General features: G+C 43.2%; 1 protein-coding gene across 5 annotated transcripts in view; it reads left to right on the top strand.

Moving 5' to 3' along the window:
* The first annotated feature begins 2,483 nt into the window (after positions 1 to 2,483).
* The window catches only part of MAP4K3 (mitogen-activated protein kinase kinase kinase kinase 3), a 65,830-nt gene continuing 44,973 nt past the window's right edge, over positions 2,484 to 23,340 (top strand). For all 5 annotated transcript variants that reach the window (XM_068186519.1, XM_068186518.1, XM_068186517.1 and 2 more), the window contains exons 1-7: positions 2,484 to 2,733; positions 10,739 to 10,796; positions 12,937 to 13,027; positions 15,829 to 15,893; positions 18,102 to 18,157; positions 21,021 to 21,068; positions 23,136 to 23,178. In XM_068186519.1, coding sequence (XP_068042620.1) covers positions 2,623 to 2,733; positions 10,739 to 10,796; positions 12,937 to 13,027; positions 15,829 to 15,893; positions 18,102 to 18,157; positions 21,021 to 21,068; positions 23,136 to 23,178 — 472 coding nt within the window. In that variant the 5' untranslated portion in view covers positions 2,484 to 2,622. The remainder of the gene's footprint in view (positions 2,734 to 10,738; positions 10,797 to 12,936; positions 13,028 to 15,828; positions 15,894 to 18,101; positions 18,158 to 21,020; positions 21,069 to 23,135; positions 23,179 to 23,340) is intronic.

Here is a 23,340-nt window from a genome sequence, read left to right as displayed (position 1 = left end):
GCACCATCAGATGCAGTGCCTTGCCCTTTAGTCTGGCATGGAAAGATGCCAGAGAGTTGCAAAGAGGTTTTCAACTGTGACAAATTGCATCTGGCTGGAGCCAGGTGGAGTCTGCCAATGCATGCTGGTGAAAGAACCAGAGCTCCCATTTGAAGCAGTGGCCAGGACCTGGGGCTGTAGAGGACAAACCAGCATTTCAGATCAAAGCAGTGGCAGTAGGAGCAGCAGCAGCAGGATGGATGGATTGTGAACACAGCTGGAAACAAGGCATCCAGTCTTAGCAGGGTATTTTCTGTGGCTGTGAGGTATCATGCCACTGACTGCAGCTGGGGCTTGTGGTCCACGAAGGCACCAAAACTTTTTAGGCAATTGGCAGTGACCGAACTCTCACAAAAATGTCCAATACCCAAATGCAGTTCTATTGAGTTAATTTGACTTTCCTCTATGGTGTTGAAGAGGAGCCCTGCCCGCCTCTCTGCAGCATATGGCTTGACTATCCCACCACAGCCACATCCAAGGAATAGGAGGAAAAGAGAAAGCGAGAAAAGTCTTCCCAAAGTGTGGGAAAGCAAATGACGCCTGATACTAATTTGATCTGACCTGTTTCTGAAGGCAGTGGAGGACACACCTCTCAGCTCCATCTGTCTCTTACTGAAGAGAAGGGACACAGACACTCCCAGAGAAACCTGTGGGTGTTTTTACAAGAGCAGAGGAAGAACAGGCAGCTGCCATGGATAGAAAGCAGGATTTAAGAGGGAAAATAATCCTGCTTTCTTCATTCATAACCATTTCTACCAAAGCAGAACTTGGCAAGAGCATAATATGGGAACAACTATAAGCCAGTTCCCCTCTAATGGGATAAAAATGAAGACTGAGAGGCAAGAGCAGAAGGGTGACAAGGTTATCAGCTTTCCCCAGCAGGATATCTGTCAGCCTTTCTGGATGGAGCTCAAATTCCCTGGCATTTCCTTCTGTAACTCAGTCAGAGCTGCTGCTACTTCTGAACTTGTCACAGAGCCCAGTCCCCTTGGACTGGCTCTCAAAGCATCTGTGGCAGCCCTGTACAGCTAATCTGTGCCTGTCCCGATGCTTCTGCTGCAGGAAGCAGTAAAGTGTGCTGCAAAAACCTCAGTCGCCTGCCAGGAAAAATTACTGACACCTGAATCTGAATCTGGCAGGTTTGAGACCATTTTGCTTGTGAGAGCAAAGGTCGTAAAACCAAGCCAAGGACAGGAATGCGTGGCCCAGGGTGGTTGGAAGGACAAACGCACCGACAGACAATACGCAGTTTCACAGGCATCGCCTGCCAGAGCTCAAGCTTCTCTCGAGCTCCTCAGAGCTTCGTTTCTGCTCTGATAATCACACGTGGAAATGAGGCCAATCCCAGCCCCCTGTCCCAATGCACCTTCTCAGCAGAGAGGGAAGACCCCACACCAGTGTCTTCGGCAAGGCAGGCAGGGGCAGCGAGCAGATGGCGTATCCTATTGTCCAATGTTCCCCCTCATCCCACTCTGTTTATTTCACCCGTCAGTCACTGGCAGCAGAAGCGCGGTGGGAAAATCTGTGCCTGATTCACTGGCACAGAGCCCAGGAGGTGCCCTAGCACCCACTCACCACACAGCTGTGGGGAGAAGGGTTCCCACAGCTGTCTGGTGCTTGTTCCCCACCCAGAGAGGGTCGGGAGCACGGACAGGGATGGAGGCAAGCACCCCACATGCCTCCTCCGCGCTGGGAACCTGCGTGCAAGAGTGAAAATCTTACAGCGGCAGCACTAGTGTGAGAGGAGAGGGGCCCCACGCTTTATCCCATGGGGGCATGCACAATGCTCCAAAAAGCCACAAAATTAGAGGAAGCCGTCCCATGGGCGAGAGGAAGACTTTGCCCAGACAGAGTGCACGGGGTGGGCGTGCAAAGAGGCTGTGCCAGCGGAGCAGGGGACTGGCATGTGCACAGATGTGGGGATATCTTTAACGTGTGGCTCCCATGTCCCACTGGGGAAAGGTGGATACCTCCCAAAAGCCAGCAAGGGCCTCAGGATCTCCCGCAGGATCCAGCACTGGAGGATGTGGGCAACTGGACAAGGCTGGGATTTCAGTGGCTTCCCAGCTGTGTGCGCTAGGACAAGGAGCGCTGGGTTCCCACACACACACACACACCCAGCTGCCGGCGAATGCCCTGTCCCAAGCTGGAGAGCCGGAGATGGGTATCAGCGAAGGCGGCCCCTGGTGCACGGGGACAGCACCGCGGTGTCCTCGGGCTCCGGTGCTGCAGCGGCCCCGGGCACGGGGGCTGCTGAATTCGCCAGTCCTCAGCTGCACCCGCGGGCTCCTGCGGGGCGGGGCCGGCTGCACGCTCCGGCGCCGCCTTAGCGGGAGGGCGCGCTGCGTTGCCGGGGCGGTCCCCGGCGCCGCCGGGCCGTGAGGGGACCGGCTCCGCCACAGCCCGGGCCGGCCCCGCGCACGCGCGGCGCGCACCGCCCCGCGCCTGCGCGGTGCGGCGGAGGGCGCCATGTTGGCGGGGCGGGCTGCGCGGTGGCGGTGAGCGCTCGGGGCCGCCGCGTTCGCTCCCCGTCTCCGCCCCGGGCCCGGGGGGTCGCGGCCGAGCGGGGCCTCCCCTGGCACCATGAGCGGCGGCGGAGGCGGGCGGGTGTGCGACCTGTCGCGGCGCAACCCCCAGGAGGACTTCGAGCTCATCCAGCGCATCGGTAGCGGCACCTACGGCGACGTTTACAAGGTGGGCGCTGCACCGCGACCCGGCGGGGGGGTCTCGCCTATGTCCCCCTCTCCGCTGTCAAGCACCCCGGTCCTCCAAAATCTGGGAGGGCTTCTGTGGCCCAGCGGCGTGCCCCGGCCCTCCCGAGGGCAGCGAGGCCGCCCCGCTCCGGCGGGGACTGCGCCGCCGCACCGGCACGGTCCCGGTGGGCGCCCGGCCCCGCCGCCCCCGCCCGGCCGCGTCCCCAGCGCGGCGGAGCCGTGCGAGGGGGCGACCCCCGGGGGCGAGCGGCGCGGGACCGGCCCCGTCCCGGCTTCCGGCGGCCGTGGAGCCGCCCCGGCGGTCGGCTCTGGCCGCTGCTGCTGGGTGCCGGCTCGGGCGGCCGGGTCACGGGCGGAGCTTGGGGGTCGAGTCTCTTCCAGAGCGAGCCGGCGGCTCTAGGGGTGTGGGGAGCTTGTTAGCTCGGTTCCAGCCCAAATGCCATCGCTTAGTCCCGGTCCCTACTCCTGTCGCCGTGTTGTTTGGGAATGCCGGTGTATTGTGTTTGCGTCGGTGTGAGACGTGAGTCTGACCCTGTGGAGGGCGAGCCGTTGTCGTTAGGATGAGTCTTTCAGAATTCCGACCTAACTTCAGCAAACGTAGGGGAATCAAAGCTAAAGCGACGGCAGCTAAACATAATTTGGTTTTCTGGGTTTTTTTTGGGGTTTTTTTTGAGGGGCTTTCTAATGCACTTTGCCATTTTTCTCTGCTCTGCCAGTGCATGTTGTTATTTGTGTATTCACTGGCTGTTGGGCTGTGGCAGCCTTTCCCTGGGATAGGGATGTTACCTGCTCTTGTGTGGCCTCGGAGCAGAGGGGAGAGCTGAGGTTTGTCGTGTACAGCCTGGCGGAAGCACTGTTCGAACTGTGCACTGCCCAGGCATCTTCTGGCCGGTTTTTGTCATCACAGGGTGTGTGTGAGGAAACTTGCATTGGGAGGCAGGACTGTAGGGAAACATGCAGCGCCATTCCACAGTTGGAGGTGCGCAGAACTGGTGCTAATGCTGCCTTTCACTTTAGGTGAATGTGCCTAGAATGAAGTCCTGTTTGAGTTGGGCTGATTTTGGTTTAATCTCATCTCTCTTAAATGTCATTGAAGTTTCAGGACCTAAATCCTCTTGTTACTGCACTCTTGGTGTGCTAACTCCCTGCTTTATTAATTGTTTAATTGAAAGGGTGTTTTGTGTTGTTTGCCCCACCTTGCTAGCTTTCTTTGAGTATTTGTGTACTGTGCTGACCTTTTACTTGTCCAAGTCTACTTGCCTTATGCTCTGGGTTTTTGTTTTTCTGCGAACTGTTTTATGTTGTGTGTGTCTCTTTCTTCTGCAGTTTTTAAGCGGCATATTCACTCTGATACCTTATCAACTGGATTTGTTTCAATGTTCTGTATGTGACTGAAGGATGTGAACTGACCAAGGCATCTGTCTTTTTGGTTTCATTTTAAGGATGTTACCTTCAACCACAGAGTTTGGAATATTTACCTATGTAATACCGGCGTGCATATGAAACCTGTTAAAGATTTGTGAAGGTTTCCGTGATGTTTATCACACTTAGATTGCAGTAACCTTCAGTTTGGTGCTCTGTGAGTGGCCAGTGTTTAGCACTGCTTGTGACTTTTTCTTGTTTGAGGCACAGAGTGGATTTGTTGATGCTAACAATTGCCTGTACCAGCTGAGATAGACGGTGATATAGCAGGACCAGGATACACTAGGCTGGTATTATAATTATTTCTCCTAGATGAGAGGTAAGTGTTTTCTGATTAGACTGTGGACCCTGTAGGGAAAACAAGAGGTGCTTTTCTCTTGTGTGGGTTATTGCCTATTTCATTCTGAGCAAAGGTTTTGCCCAAGGTGTCTTCAAAGTGGAGCATAACAATAGCGCAAAAACAGCAGTGAAAGCCAGTTACTTTTAATGTGACAGAGAAGTAGTAATATTGTCTGAAATGTCATCCACATGTGAGCTTACTAATGCCTTATCCCTTGTTTATGAGTGGTTTTGTAAAGCCCCTTTCTTTTGCCTTCACCTGTCACCTGTAGGTGAACTTTGAGGCAGATGAAATACTTATGTGGAGTTGAAATCAGCTGTGTGCCAACGGTGCTCATCAGTGGTGGGATTCCAGCACTGCACATACTTGGGCATCTTCAAGCTGTAATTTGTGGTTTTGCCCCCTTAGCAGAGGGAGCCATGTAGGAAAGTGTTTCTGCTATTAGCAAGAAGGGATTATTGCTTTAATAGCCTGACAGTCTTGTTATGTTGAGTCTTGCTAAATGCTGACTTTTTGCAACCTTATTTCCTGGCAAAGCATTTGGGAGCTGAATGCAGAGCAGAGTGACATCTACTTACTTCTCTTACTCTGCTCCAGTTGAACTGAGCTAGGGCAGGCCATGGTTTAAATGTTTATTTTGTTAAAAAGACAAAAAAAAAACCCCAAAAAAGTTACATATTAAAGAGAGGCTGAGTCTCTGGTCTGGAGTTTACTGAATTTGATCTAAGAGTTGGTGGAGAGGACTGAACTAGAGATTGGAAGGGAAGGAGGATATGGTCAGATGGATGCAATCTTGCTGCTGTGAGTCCTGCTCTCTGGGCTGCTGTCTGGAAAGGGACATGTCAGTGCACTGCCAGTACAGATTCTTGGCTCAAGCCAATATTTTTCAGTTGTCTGCACTCCCACCAAAGTTCAGCTTTCAAAAAGGCCTTGGAGCAAATCATAATGGATTCATTGCAAGAAAGGTAATGGGTAACATGCCATGCCATTAGCTCTCTATCAAATATTCACAGTCAACAATAATGTGTATATTCTAGCACCAGTACAAATTTGTTGTAAGAGATGAAGTGTTACCTGAATTGCTTAGTTCTTCATGTATTCATTGTGTGGGTCATTTCTGGTTTTTGTATTTCTGTATTTCATTTTTGCAAAGAATTTAATTGTATACGGTGGTCAGCAAAGCGTAAGAGAAGAATTAGGATTTATTGGTTGTGAAACAGAGATAATGTCCTGTCCTGCTCAGTTTCAGGAAATATTCCTGAAGTCAGATGAAGTAGTTGCTTAATTTTGTTTTGCTCTGCATTTATTCGACTCACATTTAGGAATGCTTTTCTGTCTCTTACTATAAAATTGTCATTCTAACAATCCCTGGTCCCAGACACTCTGTAAGTTGTGCCTTTCTTTTAAGGTTTGGGTCGCAAATGCTGTCACAGGGTTTTCTGACAGAGACTGTATTGTTAGGTTTCCTGTTTGTCCCTATCCCTGTTCATTTGGTTTTGGTAGTAACTGCACAGAGTTTGGAAGTATTTTCTGAGGTGATTGTAGGTCCATTTTGTTCATGTGATTATATCACAGCATAGCTTTTAAAAAATTAATTGCTTTGATTTAATAGAGGTTGAACTTAATTTGTCATCTCACAGGTCATTTGTCTAGTGCAAGTGGACCCTTGTAAAGATTTTCAGCACCTTACTGCCAAAAAGGCCCTTATTTTGCTGAAATTCAAACAGTCGTGATACTTGGCGAGATTATTGTTCCCACAGAGGTTATCTGTTATATTGTGTTTGCCTTCTTTTGGTTCTTTTTGGCATTTATGGCTTCAGCCAGATAACAAATGAAGACAGCTCATTGGGGTGCACGTTCTTTGAGGTCTCATTTTTCAGAAAGGAAAGCCTGTTTTTTTCCCCCAGCCCTTTGGCAGGTAGGTTGTCATGTATCCACCAGCTTAACAGCCTCATGCTGAAAACTTAAGGTTCTGCGGGTATCTCTGGAGAGCAGCTGGTGACTATTACTGCTTTCTGCTGCCATTCATATTTTGGGGTGTCTGTTGCTGATAGAGCTTCTGTGTGTTGCTGGAAGAGAATGTGTCCATGTCAGATGAACCTGAATTTTGATGAACTTCTGTTTTTTGGTGTCCTCTTCTCTACGTATGTGTGGCCTTGCTCCTCTTTCCTGGGGTGATCCACTAGGGCATCAATTCTTCTTCAGTTTGTTGCTTCTGAAATGTTGAAATGATGCTTTTTAATAGACATTTTAGTCTTCCATTCTTCCTGATTGACATTACAGCTTATGAAGCTTCTTGACTTGGTTAGGAATAAATGTCTGTGTTTTGACATCTTTCTGTTCAGCTTTTATTGGTTTTTGAAGCTTGTCAGGTAGGCAGAGAGGGAGGTGGATGTTTTGCCATCCTGTTTTTACTGCGCTGAATAAATGCTATAGGGCTTCGTTTCTGGGACTGTGGTTTCCTGAACCAGTAATCTGTGCCTTGCACAGAGGTTTTTGTTTAACATCAACTTTATCAAAGCATTGCTTTCTAAAATTGTCACTCTGTTGGGTTGTGGTATTACACTTTCTACCAGAATGTGGAAGCTAATTATTTTTAGCTGGGGGAGCTGTGAGGGTTTGGGAGAGGCTGAAGAGGAGGGCTCTGAGGGCTGGGGAGTCGCTTGGGTGCGTTTTCCTGTAGAGTGGTGCTAATCAGGCTCAGGAAACCTCTTTGTACACTGGGACTGGTTTTCCCATGGAATAGCAACCTGTTTAGAAATAATTTTGTTCAAAAGTTCACACAGGAAGTGGTCAAAACCAGAAACCCCTGTCTTAGACTTGCTTTTTTGGTTTTGTTGCAGCATTATATGCTTTATATTATCAGTTTCCATTTGAAGGATAATCAAAGCCTGACAGTTTTTAGCTTTTATTTCTATTTGGTGGCATTTTTTTGTATGAAACTTTTTTTCTGATATCCTGCTGTTGTTAGAGAGTACACTAGTAATTATTTCCTGTTTAATTAGGTAGTGCTCCTTCAGCTTGACCTAGCAGTGAAACTCCTGCTCAGATGGCAGTCTAGATCTCTGGAAGAGTATCATTCTTTCAGCTGCTGTTAGAATTAGCATCCTTCTATAGTTTTCAAAAGGAGACATTCTGTAAATGCTGTATACATTTGGTCAAGTGTCTGCATGTAGATGAAGGCATTGTAGGCTAATCTTTGCCTCTGGAAAACCTATATTTCCACTGACACAGTGAAAGCTGCATTTGAAGGAAGGGGTTGAAGGATCCTGCTAATGGAAATGGGTGGGTGCTGTAAACCTCAGCATCACAAGGGCTGGGAGTAGGAGCACGTAAGAGTGTAAGTGGTAACAAACAATGAGCCAGGGTTTTCTTACCTGAGCCTCTTCAAAATTTTAGTTGCATTTTGTCAGCTTGGAAGTACTTGTTTGAAATCATTCTTCACCCACCTACTGCTTATTGGTTTTCCAGTCTCAAAACCCATAAGCACCTGGCAATTTCGGTGGGATTTTCTTAAATAAAAGTCTAAGACAGTGTTCTCCACATTCCGAGGCACTGTATGGTGCATACTTAGGCACCCCCAAATTCAGGGTCACAGCCAGCTCCAACAGGTGTTGAAAACCATACAGTGCTTCAGTCATTCTCAGTCTCTCACTCGAGTGAGCTTGGAGGAGGAATTACTTCACAGCTGATGATGTGAAAGGTGTTTGAGATCTAGTAAAACTGTCAGGGGTACCTCATTCTCATCCCTGGCCTTTACAAGGAGCCCTTTTGTCCCTACAAGCAGAATAATCTTTTTATATACTCAGATTAACAAAGACAATTCATATTCCTGCTGTTGGTAGCACCTTCAGTGCTGATAACCCAAATGGAACAAGATGCAAAATTATAATTTATATGGACTCTCAACTTGGACTCATGTTTTTTTAATCTATGCCCTTAAGCACAGGGTAGCCACTGTTGCTGAAGGTGTTGGTAACCTGCATTAAATCAGATTTTCTTCCTCCTTTTTGGCTTTCATAAGCCCAGGAAAACCTTCTGTCTTTTCTTGCCCTAGCACTCTGTAGAGTATAGTGACCTATGGAGCCATAGTCAGTGACACAAACTCCTGACAGCTGGACACAGTATTGTTAAAAATAAATTAAACAAAAAATCATGAGCAGGGCTTCTGAGGCCTGTGAAATGTTTCCATCTGGCTTGTGCAGAGTGTATAACTTCAGGATCTTCTCACTTGTATCCACTACAGTTGTATCTCATTGATCATATTATTAGTACAAGTTGCCCTAAAACAAGTCTGTAAGTGTTAACAAGCCTCCCTGATGATCACAGGTCTTTGTTAAAGCTTCAGTAACTTTTCTTGTTTGTCTTGGAGGCTAAAAATTGCTGATGTTTGGTTCATGAACATTTTGCTTCTGTTTGTTTCTTGCTGTGAAGAGAATATATTGGGAAAAGAAATAAGGAGTAAAAATCCTGTGCTTCAGTGGTGGCGTTTTCTCATGTGTTGCCTTTATTCTCTGGTACAGATGAAAGAAGCTCATGTTTTTTCTGTTCTTAATGTCTGTGCATCTTTTTCCACCAATGGTGGCTGGAGACATTGCTGCCAGTGGTGGGGGGGATAAATAATGGCTTACAGAGAAGGCTGCTAGAGAACATACATTAGTTAACTGTTTTTTTCCACAATCAGGTTTAGACTACTCCTTGACTTTCATAGGATTCCCATTGGTCTTGGAATCTCTCTGCCTGCAAATTACTTGCAAATGCCAGTGCTCCCAGCATTGCAGCAGTGTTGCCATGCCAAGGAATAGTGAGAGGTTTGAGATCAGCTGTCCAAGGAGTGAGCTAAGTAACTCTCTAAACACAGGAATACCCCCTGCATTTATTTCCAGACTTTTTTCTTGTTTACTTTTTATAGTCTTAGGGGGTATTTTCCCCTCCACTTTTGGTTCCACAACAAGGTCCCAAGCTGCCACCTAACAAACCTTGCACATACTTGGTGAGTCCATAAAGGCTCTGAGTTCCTGACTTCCTAAAGTGACTTAAATGAGACTATTAGCGTCTTACAAGGTATGGATCCCTGGCTACATGTGTGAGTTCTGTAATTCCAGCCTTTACAAAAGCAGGCTCTGAGCCCTTTGTAGGGCTAGCCTGAGCACTGCATTCTGTACTCCTACAGGTAGCAAGCCTCTTTTGGGGAGAGAGGAGGCTGTAGCTGGGCATCCTTCAGGAGCTGCTGCTGCTGCTTGAGTGCTGGGAAGCAGCTTTGTGCCTTCTGTCCATGGTTGGGTGCAGGGACACAGAAATGCTCTGAAAGCCCTGGACAAATGACTTCTTGGTTTTCAGTTAGAAGTCAAATGGTACAGTTGTAGAAGAGAAATACTTTTTATAGTAATTTATGTTGCTTCTTAATGGCTTTTCAAAAATACAGCTTCCTTGGTTGCTCAGTAGAGCCGAGGCTTCAGCAGGACAGAGCTCTGTTGGTCAGAGCATAGTGCTAATGGCGTCAGGGTTGTGGGTTTGATCCCTGTATGGGCCATTCACTTAGGAACTGGGCTTGATGATTGTTGTGGATCCCTTCCAATTCACAACATTCTGTGTGAAAATGCAGTGAAGCTCCTGAGTCATTGCTGCTGCAGTTGGCTGCTGTGTGTCTGAAGGGAATGTTTTGAGGGGAATGCTCCCTAACTCCTTTGTTGCTGCCTTGCTTTTTTGAACCCTTTACAACAGGGTTCAAAGGGTTCAAAAAAGGAAGGGGAGGTTGTTGTTTGTGGAGAAGAAGGTTCAAGGGGCCTTGCACATAGCAAAATGGGGAAGAAGCGTTGCATGGCTCATCTGGGTGTCTTGCAAGTGGTCCCACACACTGCAGAGCACAGCCCTTGGTGTGCCCTGGATCCCTTGGCTGCTGAGAGACCCACGTGTGTTACACCTGCTTTTCTGTCTCTCCGTGCTTCGTTTGTTTATGGGTTTTCATACTGAAGCACAGCGTGGTTGAGGACTTGCATAATTCAAGTGTCCTGTGGCATTGTAGTTTCCTGAGCAGACTTAAAGCTTCAGCTCCCAGTATAAACCAGCTGTTTGATGTTCCCCAACAAGTGGTTCCACTGTGTTAAACCCTTGTGTGCCTCAGTTGCTCTTTGACTACTGCTGTCAGAGAACATCAAGTCAAGAATGCAGAGGTGGGTGCTGCGTTCTGCTCTCTAAATACTCTTTTTTTGTCTTTTTATAGGCTAGAAATGTCAACACGGGTGAGCTTGCAGCAATTAAAGTAATAAAACTAGAACCAGGTAAGTGGTTTCTTAACTAAGTAGGCCGCAGAAACTAAATATTTTTGTGCTTAAGATAACAATTGTACAAAATCAATCAAGTCCACTTACTGAACGAAGGGATAATTGTTGACTTCTGGTGTAGGAAAAAAATGCACTGTTCTAAAAAAAAACATGGCAAACAAGATGTAAGAGGAAAAAATGTAATTGGAGAACAGTTAAGTGAAAGCTGATTCAAATTTCACTGAGAATTGTGGGGTTTTTTGTCCTGTGTTCGACCCACGTGTGATAAAAATTTCTAGAACACAAGAAGACAGCAAGGCAAAAGAGCTCGCCTGGTAAAGGAGTAGAGGAAGAACTAAAAAGAAGGGTGAAATAATAGCTGAACATTAGGGAGTTGAGTACATTTCCTGAAAATTTTTTGGAGGCTCTGATTAGGACTTCACCGTCTGCTAGATTTATGCTTGCACTGTGCTTCTGTGGTGATTTCACAAAGCACGTGTGCCCTACACATCAGTTCCCAGCCTGCAAAGTCTGTCCTATTAATAAGAGTAGGCCTGTTGAATAGGATTAATCTGGCAAGTAAAACATCCAGACTTTTTGTCTAACTTCTAACTGCTGGTGTTCCATTTCCAGATTTAATGTTGGGGTGTGTGTAATATTTTAACTACCTGGTTTGATCCTTAAGATCTGTGTGGGCAAGAAGGGAAAGAAGTTATTAGGTTTTTTTCCATTTTTTTTCCCCTTACAATTCTGGAAGGGGTTAGAAATGTTGTGTTTTCACAGTGGATACACATTTAGAAGTTCAAGACAGGACAGTATGTTACTAGGTAGTTCAAAAACTGTATGCTAACCACACTTCTTTTCCTCACACTGAAAGTGTGATCTCAGATGCTCCTGTCTAGTTCTGCTTCTTTGTTTTTCTTATGTCAGTTCCCATTGCTGGAGTCCTTGGCTGTGCATGATAGGGGTTATCAGTCCAGCTAACTGTGCTGTGAGCAGAGCATGGGGATGTCCTGCAGCTGGGGAAACTTGCCCCCGTGCTGTGGTGATGGGTGAACAATTGGCATCTTACACATAAATATTTTTTGGCAGCCTTTGGAACCCTGAGCGGTGCTCAGAGAGTAGGCTTCAGCTGCCCTGTTGTGGAAATTTTGCAAATCGGTGTACGACATGCAAACTGAGGGTTAACAGTGTTTGGGGACTTGCTTTAAGGCTTTACACTATTTTTATTTTAAATGCAGTGAAAATGCTGGTCACATACTGGACGAATTGTGTCCTTTCAGGGAGGTCCATGTGTGAAAATAAATTCCTCTGTTCTTTAGTGTCTGTGTGTTTAAAAGTCTAGCCAGGAGACAGGAAGCCATCAGCAACACACTACAGATAGATGTTAACTTGCAGCTTATGATCTGAAATTTGCTGTCAGTTAAATAAAACACATGGGAATATCATATTTCTGGCTATAAATAATTAAATGGATAGGTCATCAGTATGTTAATGTACTGGGAAAAACTTAAAACGTTCCCAAAAGAAAAACATCTCAGCTGTGTTTTCAGTTTCACACGTGATTTTCTCAGCGTACACATCTGGTAAGAACCTTTAACAGAAAGACTGGGACAACCATGGTACCAAATGGTGAGATTCAGGTAAATGTCACCCCTGTGGCAATGTTTTCTGGATGTGAGTTACAGTCCATAAATTTACATTCTTGTGGAGTCTGATGAAATGTTGCAGCAGGAGTCTTCTAGTGACTGGTTTTGGCTTTTTTTTTTCTTCAGAAGATGAGCTAACGAGTATGGGCATGTGGCCAAAAATAGCAAAGTATGTTGTGTTTTTAAGAACCCAGGCTATTGGCAGGGCTTATGCAGATGGACACAGTGGGGTCTCAGGGAAAATAAGGACTTGAGAAAGAACTGTGGCCAATATTGTAAGAGCTATCGGCAGATGTGAGGTCCATCTGTCCCAGAATGAAACTTCAGAATATCGTTGCTTATTGCTAAGCCCTTGCTAATAAATACTGATTTACAGCTGATTTATATCTGTGAAACTTGCAGATAATTAGTCTTAATTACTGAGAATGTTTATTTTATAAGCATGTGCTGAAAGTAAAAATGTGACTATAACCCAGGCCAAAGAAAATACTCGTTCTACTGCATTTCAGGAGAAGATTTTGCTGTTGTGCAGCAGGAAATCATTATGATGAAAGACTGTAAACATCCGAACATTGTTGCTTATTTTGGCAGCTATCTCAGGTACAGTTTGTCTCTTTTGTTCACTTAAAAATGTGTCCCTGTCCCCTTGTAAAGGACAAATCTATAAGGTGACATAGGCAAAATATAATTTACCAAGTATGATCCACTTGTGTATTTTCTTCATTCACCTTCAAATCTATTCTCTTTACTACAGTGTCTCTAAATAATCGTTCTTCCAGCAAAATTGTTTGGTGACCACGTAGTCATGTTTTCTTGCAAATGAGTTGATGCTTAAAAGCTTTGAATCCAACATATAAGTGGAAAATTAAGCAGAAGTATCCTAAGTATGAAGTGTCTGTGTATATAGTATCTTTTAAATCTGTTTCAGTAGAATGTCTGTTTTTCCACCGTATGAACTTCTGACCAGAATGTGAAGGTTTTGTGTTTGTTTCTGGAGGTGAGGTTATTTGCATTGTAGAAACATTGACAAATGTATTCAGTTGTCTTACCAGCTACTTCTTTTAACTAGTCATAGTGGGAACAGATTGCTTAGCATAACTAATAAAAAGCTGCTTCTGATGATTTTTTAAATTCCATGTGAAAACAGATAGTGCACAACTACTATTGTTGTACTCCAGTATCTTTAGCATTTTTGTATTGAAACACTGCCTCTTCTGTACTCAAGCTGGAGGTGCTTTTTCTTTAAAAGAAAAGTTTCCCTCTTGTCTTAGACTATTAAAGTATACCTTTGAAGACTCAGAAATAAATTTTGGCAAATATGCTATATATTTTGTCTCTGTCTTACACTCCTTCTTGGTCCCCTCTGCTTTCTTTGGCAGAATGCTTCTTTATTTTTTTGTCTGGGCATTCAAGTCACTGTCTTTGAGACCTTTTGTTGTCTGAGCTTTTGTTTTCCAAGCATATTTCAATGCTAAGAAGAATAAGAAAAAATACTATTGTCCTATACTTGCTAGTCACCAGCATATTGTTCCCCAAGGATTTCTTCTGTTTGTGTAGGGATTTTTCAGACAATGACATTTCTGCCTTCCTGTTAGCCTGGGTGTTAAATTGTAGACCCTCAATGGTACTGTTGATCCTGTGTCTGTTTTGCTTGCTGCTCAGACCATATGCTCTGCAGAACGACTCTACACTGTTGCTCTTGGATGTTACAGGGATCTGTCTCAAAATGTTTAGGCACAGTGATAAAAGGCTAGATTAAAACTAAGAAATGCAGTCACCTCTTCTGATCCTCTTATGTTCTTTTTCTGTTTTCTGTAGGGCTTTTGCACACTGGGAAGTGAATGCCCAGTAAGCAAAAGTGAGAATTTGCAACACTTTAATGCTTCATGTTTCTTACTTTGCTGGGAGGGTTCTGGCTTCTTCCCACTTCCACAGTGCTGCTACTTTTGGCATCAAACAGGATGCAGCCACATGGGCCCATGAGTCCAGTGCCCCCAAAAGTGTCCCTATCTGATCCTACATCATTGTGGGGAGCAAAGAAGGGACTTGGAGATGTCTCTTCAGTGCTTCTGTCTTACTCAGTTTTCTTGCATGGGTTGTCACACTGCTTCTGTCTGGCTTTGGTCAGCTATTCCAGTGGAAAGCTTTAATATTATTTCAAGCAAGGCTTTAATTGACCCCTTGAAATGCATGGAGTTAATAGCCAGGGAATTCTGCTGCTTAAAACTCCTGTAATGCTTGGACAATACCTTTCCCACCCCTGGAGGAAGCAGTTGGGAATGTAGCTTTGAGGACCATGTGCACTCTGGACATAAAAGAGGAGGACATCCAAGAAAGACAGAGTTCTCCTTGGAGCAGCAGCTATTCTAGCTGTCACCTGCTGATGAGAACACTTGTTGTTTGCAGCTCAGGAGATAAGTTCAGCCCCTTCCACCATTGCTTTGCAAAAACCCTGTCACAAATGTGTCTCAGCTGTTCTAACAGGGCCTGATGAATGCAAGACAAGGAACACCAGGTCATCAGGGGGCTGCAGAACAACCATCAGTCTTTCCTTTGGTTCTCCTGTGTTACTGTCTGCTCTAAGGTGGTTGTATGGGATTTTTTTTTTCCACCTGAGTATTTTGATGGCCAGGAATGACTAGGCAAGTCCCAAGTTTTTTGCTCTGCATGGTGCCTTTTTGTAGCCACATCTAACCAATGAAAATTACTGAGTGAAAATAGAGTTAATGACCATGGTAGAAGATACCTTTGAATCCTTCAGCCCGTTGTCTATTCTTGGAAAGCACCTTTTGTGGAGGTACAGTGAATCACACTGAATTGATTCCCTTAGTAAGGGAAGAAGAGCTAAATAACTTCCCTTCTGACCCTGCCACCAAAAATATCCATAGGTATTTTTGAAGGAAAAGACTTTATCTGAGCAGGCACTTACCCACAGCAGGGGCTCTGCTCTGCCTAGCTTTAAATCATTACAGTTTCACTTTATTTGCTGTGAAAGAAATTTGGTTGAGAGATGCCTGGGGCTGTTTGTTTTGTGTTTGTTTCTTGTTTGTGGTAACTCCTATGCTATGAAAAAAGTGGAGAAGTGAAAATGAGGAAGAAATAAGAACCCACATCTGTTTTGTCTCTCAGAAAAATGTATTTCAACAAAAATCGCTGTGAATGTTTCACTAATACTGTTTTTATTGCTTCATTAAAGTAAAATATTTTTTGACTATTTCATTAGTTTCTGTTTAGACAGTGAAGTGTCACATAAAGACTAAATTATACTCATTATTTGACTTGTACTTTCCATAATACGAAGCATGTTGTGTTGTGCTTTATGGTGTTTGAGTCCTCTGACTTATCTTTTACAAGTCCTCTGCAAATCTGACAGCTAATGAATGGTTTTATTCACTCTTTAGACGAGACAAGCTATGGATCTGCATGGAGTTCTGTGGAGGTGGCTCTCTACAGGATATTTATCATGGTATGTCAAGACTTTATTCCTTAAAATCTAAATACAGCTTATTTTCAAAAATTGAAATGATTGCAGTGTTTTGGAATTAGAGGGAAAATCTTAAATTTAGTATCCATAATAATTCATTGAAGGTCATTTTTAGCTTACGTTTTTGCTTAATTGGTTTGGCTTTTGTAAACAACGTCAGTGGGAGGGGTTTAGCAGCAGAAGTTATTTCCATCCTTCAGGGGCTCATATGCCCATCACTGCTTTTCAAAGTAAAATTAGACAATACTACATTGTAAAAAAAAAAAAAAAATGATGTCTTGATGTGCTGTCTTGCTTCATAGCTGTTTTGTTTCTGAGCTTTTGAACTTTGTTTTAGTATGATCTATACCATTTCCTATAGAGACCTAGGTATGGCATTGATTAGCATGGATACTCTTGTCCTTTGTAAACTGTTTAAATGTTTGTATACCAGTATTGTATTCCATTAGGGTGTTTAAAACAATTTTTAGGGTTTTTTTTAAGCTGGATGTGTGACATGTGAAAAGCAAAGGTGGTCTCTATATTTGCTTTAGGCTTGGCTTCAGTGAGCAGTCAAAGAAACAAGGGCTGTCTGTGAATCTTTTGGATAAAGACAGGATCAGTGAACTGCTTGCTGTTTTTCAAGAGACAAAATCAGTTTTGAAGGACATTATTGCCCTGAAATTAAGACTTTTGTAGGAAAGGAGTATGCTCTAAGTGAGTAATGGTTTTGAGGTTCTCAGGTGATGTCTTTTATTGAGAAAGTCTATCTGTATTCTAACTTGTGAAGATTTCACATGTGAGGGTCTCTTGTGTGTAAGCAGCTTTTTATGTTTACCTTGGGTGCAATTAAAAGAAGCACCAATTCACAAGTTCATGCCATGTTCCTGTTTGAGTGCGGCCTTGGTGATCCTTTAACTCTTTGCTAATTTTGAGAAAAGCATCGTGTTTAATAGGCTTTGTTTTGTGGAACACCTGTAGAGTAGGAAATGAGCTCATGCCACATAAATGCCTGAGCAGATGTCTACAGGAGTGGCTTCCCGTTGCAGCTGATTTTTGGCTTCTCTGCTGGTAGTTAGAATGGAAGGTTCTTTTCTGGTCTTCATTATGTTTTAGAGAGTCCTATTCCAGTTGAACTATAGGCCTCTGTAATCTCAAGTCATTTGAGTTAATCAGAATGAAATTTCTCAAAACAAAAATAGGTGCCTAGATATGCCTGCTGTGGGTGCCAATATTTATAGTTCAGCGTGGGTTTGGAGCTTTTCTTTCAGCAGAGAGAAGTTGGATGTAGACTTACTTTGAAGATATGTTGCATGAGACTAATATTGTAGAAGCTAAGCAGTTAGATTCTTTAATCTAGATTCATTCTTAACTTTCTACTCCTTCAGTGTCCTTTGAGAAACTCCATCCAACTTCTCTTTGTTTTCTGTGCAAAACCTGAAAAGCTTACAGTCAGGACTGCATTTCCTGGTCTTAAACCCCTTTAATTTCAGGATCAAAGTCCAGCGACTGGGACGAGTCACAGACCATTCCTTGCTTGCTGCTCACTGTTTGATTTGCATATTTGTTCAGAATTTAATTGTTTTCCTCTAAGAGACTTGAGTGAAGTTGGACCCTCGAGGGAGAGAAAGACTCCTCCTTCCCTTGGGAAACTGCTGAACACGCTTACAGGGGGAGTTTGAGAAGGTGCTTGGTGTGGCAGGCCCAGGAGCAGCAGTGCTGACAGCTGATTTCAGAGATGGGCTGAGAAGCTGGAGGGAACGGTTTCTGTGGCAGTGGGAAGGATGGAAGGAGAGAGCAGGTCACAAATGATACAAAGGATTGCCCGGGGCGCAAAGGGGACTGAACAGAGTTGGCTGCAGCTCTGAGTCACTGAGTTGAAAGTCCAGTCCTCTATAGAAGAGCACAATGGGTTTGTTCAGGGGAAAGAGTTAGGCTTAAATCATTACTTGTGCTTCTTTTTCCTCTTAAGTACTGTGAGATTTAAATACAGAAGAATTAGTAGTTTCAATTCCAGCAGTACTGGTCATTTTTGGCTTTAAAAATGTCTTTGGATGCTCAGTCTGGGATAAGGACTAAGCACATTTACTTAGAGACTCACAGTGTAAGGTCCTATCAGTGTGAATGGAAGTAATTGAGGTATGAATTTGGAATGGGTGGTATCTTGCCTGATTTTGAGATTTTTTTTTTTCTTTTTCCCTTCCATTTCAGTGACTGGACCACTATCAGAACAGCAGATTGCCTATGTTAGCAGAGAAACACTACAGGTAGTGTCTCCTCAGGTTCTTGTGGTTGTCCTTTAATGTAAAAGAATTAAAAGCTAAGAATAAAAGCTACAAATAACATGTGATGCCATGGAAGTCCAGGAACTGGATGACACAGCGTTTTCTCAGACTTTTGAGGAGGTCCCATATTACAGCCTAGAAATTTGTATAATTGCATAACCTCAATTACCCTGGATCATTTGAAGAAAGCTCTTGTCATCTTTCTGCTGTTAATTTTATATTGGATTATAAAAGGGGGGAAGCAGAATGTTTTCTTAATCTGTATTTATGGTATAAATTAATTACTGCACATTTGAAGGAAAATTTAAACACTCAGTTTTGTATATCTAATAGTTGATCTGTGCCAATAGGAAAAAAAATGGCCCATGTGCTTGAGATGTTGAAGTCATTAGCCTCTCCCTGTGGGTATGCTAGCTTTCATTTTTCTTTCCTAAGTTACCGGTTCAATACAGCAGTAAAACTTAATCAGAAACTGCTTTTTTGATGGATGTCTTGCTTCTCTGTGAGAGAGCAGTTCTTGACTTGTAGTGAACGCAGACCTGTTGAATGCCATCAGATGAGACCCGCTGCCTCTCACGTTTTGAAGACAGCTCTGTTCCAAGCCATCTCCCTTGGCTGTCACTTAGCATCTCCCTGTGTTATGCCAGAGACTGCTGCCTTCTGACTTGCAGGATGTGGGGCTTTTCATTACTTACAGATCAGGCTTGTGTGACATCTGGGAGCATTAAGGGGTGTGAGTCTTTAAACCCTTTTGTTCTTAGACACTTGTAGAATGGCTTGCATTAGAAGGGGCCTTTAAAGACCCCCCCCTGCAATGAGCAGGGACATCCTCATCTAGATGAGGTTGCTCAGAGCTCTGTCCAACCTGTCCTTGAATGTTTCCAGAGATGGGACATCCACCACCTCTCAGCAACCTCTTCCAGTAGTTCATCACTCTCACAATAAAAGAATTCTTCATTATATGTAATCTGGATCTACCTTCCTTTACTTGAAAACCGTTACACGTTGTCCTGTCACAACAGGCCCTGCTAAAAGTTTGTCCCCATCTTTCTTATGAGACATCTGCACATTTGCTGAGGATGCCCTTGATCCCACTGTCGGTATCAACGGTGGAGATACTCAGCAGTCTAGTGTGGGACCCTGAGGGACACCACTTGTCACTCTGGACATTGAGCTTCTTTACCACTGCTCTCTGGATACAATCATGTAGCAATTCATTACCCACCAGATAGTCCATCAATCAATTCCATAATCTTCTTAGATAGGGAGGAGTGAGTAGTCTAGAATGGAATTCATGGAGCTATTTATTTGTGTGGGAAGATATCTTGGTTAATATGTATAAACTGTGTGTGAGAAAAAAAGCTTTCTGTTTTATGTTTTCTAAATGCTATTCTTTGACCCATTTTACTACATTTTAAATTGTATATAAATACATGTTTATTATACTCTGACCAAATATAATGCATGTAGTTTCAGATATCTTGTTGCAGCTTATAATGGAACACCATTTTCTTGAGTAAGAAGTCTGAGAATATAGGCTATGGTCCATCCATAGAAGTAATTTGTCCAACATTAATTTTGCTGCCAGTGTCCATGAATCCAGGGTCTCACTTGGGTGCTGATGTTAACATCCAGTTTCCATATTTAGAAGCCCATTGAATCCTCCATTTTCAAAATATACTTGCTGTCCATTTTGCTGGAATCTGTGAGATTTTATTCTGAAAATATGGATCTTTTAAATATAACCATTAAAGTAATTGTCTCCAGACACTGAGTTTTGAAAATGGTGACTTCACATTCTTCCAGGGCAGTACTAAAAGTGTGTGAATTAATGGCCTTTGTATGCTAGCAGCATCCAGAGATTTAAGGAGTGTACATGGGACTCTTCTGCCTACTGCCAGTTATTGCAGTAGTCTGGTAGATGCTTTGATTAATTACACTTTAAATTTTGCAGTCAACTCTCTTGCATGAACTGGCAAAAAAATATGAGTCTTTACATGGATATTTCCCATGAACATAGAGTCTTGTGGAGGTTCATTGTCACAGAGCAAGGAAGATGTTTGTGATTTTACTTCTGGAAGAGAATTTTAGAGATAAGCCTAGAGCGTTCAAAGTGACATGGTCTCTGATTTGTCGTGCAGGGATTTGGTTCTACAGAATTCTTCCAGAATTTAAACTTCGTTTCTAACTTGTGTTGAGTCTTAAAATGTTTTGGTAGGAGACCCAGGCGGCCGAATGTTTTTGCAGAAATCCATGAAATAGAGTTGAAGCCTGGTGTTAGACCCAGAGCACTGCCTGCCAGCACTTCTAGGCTTGATTGAAATATGTAATGATACAGGAGGTAGCTGTCCTAGTGGTCCAATGATCTGACTGCTGAATAGAAGACTCCTAGACCATTTGCCAGTAATTACTTTGGCCTAAAAAGGTGACAGTTACCATGTCCAGAGAAAAACTTGTTTGGGGAATACTCTTCTTCCATTAGGTGTGGTGACCAGTATTACTTCCATCTATCCTGTGCTTTAGATACAAGATAAATGTCTAATTATCTTCATATAAATGTCTAAATATCTTTATATAAAGATACTTAGATATGCTGCTTTATACTTTATATAAGTATCTTTATATAAAGATACTTATATATGCTGCTGTATTTACATTAGATATGCTGCTACATCTATTGAATCTGCAAATTTACAGCAAATTACACTGAAATATAAAAATAGTCTTCAGTCAGCGAGTCATTTAGATGATTAAATTGGATCTGAAATATACATGGTAATTAAATAAGAAATGTATGTCAAATGAAAAATGTTGGACTAAATTACTATTTAAATATTTTATGCAGGGACTATATTACCTTCACAGTAAAGGAAAAATGCACAGAGATATAAAGGTAAGTAAAAACTGAAGGGGTTTTTGTGCTTTTAAAATAGGTTGCATCACCTCCAGTTGTCTTTATTGTTACATACCAGTTTTCAGTACATTTCTGAATATGTAGGGATTTTTAATCTATTAGAATGAAGTAAAAGTTTCTGCCCAAGGCAAAAAAACCCAAAATCTTTCTTTAAAAAATATGCAAGGAAATAGTTCTTTCCCTTGGAGCCACACAAACTGTTTATGTGGACCAGTGGTGTGAAATTTAGCCATCAGCTGGTGTCCAGAGCCGTGTGTGTTCAGATGGCTGTCAGGGTGTGTGCTTTGTGCAAAAGAAAAGTTTGCTCTTCCCACAGCTTTTCCAGGGAGCTCCATATACCCTTCTTTTTTGAACCAGCTAGTGAGCAGAGCTCTTGCTTTGGCTTTTGCATCGTGGTGAGCAGATTGCAGGGCAGAGGCTGCTGTTCTGTGTGGTTCTTGGAGACTGCTTCTGTCCCCTCCCTCGCATGCTAAAAATAGAGAGGGTGCTGCAAATCAGGCTATTAGTACTGACTTACTGAAATCTGCATCTCAGCAAAGCTATATCAAAAGTGGCTTGTTCAGACTCTTACACTCTGTTATAGTTTCCTTCTGGTGCTTCCTGTTGACTTTTTGTTCCTGAAGTTTTACTACCTAGTCTTTCCAAAGCCCTTCAAAACCTGGCAAGATTCCTCCTGGAAATCTGACAGTAAATTATCATATTCTTTTGTGTTGTTGCTTGCTGTTGGTTTGGCTGGTTTTGGTTTCTTTTTTTCCCCAGCAGCTTTAACTGTAGTTGCCTTCATGCAGCCTGATTCCAAGTTGTTCTCAATGGCTGCAGAAGAATATGTGGGTTTTGAGCAATCACAAAAGTAATTTCTGAATGAAAGATTACTTCAGGCACCAAAATTAAATGTTTTCCACTATACTTTACAGAATGCTTGTAAAGATACAGTCCACAGATACCTTTTCTATGCAGAACTGTGCTAATAAATGCTTACAGTGCTTACATTGTGATTTTTTTTTAATCTGTTCTCATGAGCGTGGAAAAGTACTGTCTTCATCTGCAGATTGCCTGACTGCTGAACGGTGTTTGCTTCCCTCAGTAGCTAAGTTCCATGTTTAGAGTACCTGTCCTGGTGGCTTGAAAGGTGAACAAGGTCAAGAGAATGTAAGCAGGGCTGTTACACTGTTTGCCAAGCTCATTAACTGTGCTTGTGCAGCGTGGGCCAAGTTAGCTGTGTTTTATTGCAGGCCTGACTTTTCCTGCTCTGGGAAAAGCCATGATCTGTGAAAACACAGATGTTTGGAGTTCCATCTCTGCTGCCTTTCCATCTACCTGATGGGCAGTGCAGTGCTGATGTTTGGAACTGTGTTTAGCCAGCTCTAACCTTCACTCAGCTCAACGTGTGGCTGGTTTCAGTCTTCAACTCAGGTTTGTTCTCAGTCCTTGTATCTTGTAATTTTGTAATACAAACCTCTGCTTTGGGTTAATTTTGGTTATTGAGCCGAAGTGACTGGAACACACAGCCACACAAAAATGACCTCTCCAAATCCAGCAGGAACAGAGTCTCTGTTGCATAAGGACGGAAGTAGCTTTGCTAAATGCTTGATTATTGAGGCAGGTCCTTAAGGCTGCAATTATAAGCATGGCTCTTAAACAAGACAAAATGAGCTCCTACTTATGAAAAGAAAATGAAATTGTTTCCACTTTGACCTTTTGAGTTCCTGTTTCCTTTGAGTCATTGTAAATAGAAAAAAGAATTAATCAGCACAGGCAAATACTGTTTATTGAGAGGTTTTGTGGGCACCGCAAACTCTGTAGTACCATAGGCTAAACTAAAAATTAATGAAAAACACTGTATATCCGAGGAGATTTTTTAATAACAGAATGGCAGCTTGCTAATTTCATGAACATTTCCTTGATAAGGCTGCAGATTTATTGAACACAATCCTTGCTTTTTCTTTGGCCCCTAATTTGCTGTAAGATCCCACATATTTCTCTTTTTAGTGTTGTCTTGGAGGTATTGGCATGTTTTAATTCAAGTAAACTTTTCTTTTTTTAAAGGGAGCAAACATTCTTTTAACGGATAATGGACATGTAAAATTAGGTGAGTTAATACATCCTAGTGCTTAAAAATTAGTATTTGTATGTGCTCTAAGAAACAGCATGCTCTGTTTTGTTTAATGAGGTGATGGTTCATGTAAGAAATTACTGAATATCAGAATTCTTTTTATCTTGCTGGTGGTATCTAACTAAACCATCAAATTAG

The sequence above is a fragment of the Anomalospiza imberbis genome, chromosome 3 (genome assembly GCF_031753505.1).
Source record: "Anomalospiza imberbis isolate Cuckoo-Finch-1a 21T00152 chromosome 3, ASM3175350v1, whole genome shotgun sequence".
Lineage (NCBI taxonomy): Eukaryota > Metazoa > Chordata > Aves > Passeriformes > Viduidae > Anomalospiza > Anomalospiza imberbis.
This window is presented reverse-complemented; position numbering and strand designations above follow the sequence as displayed.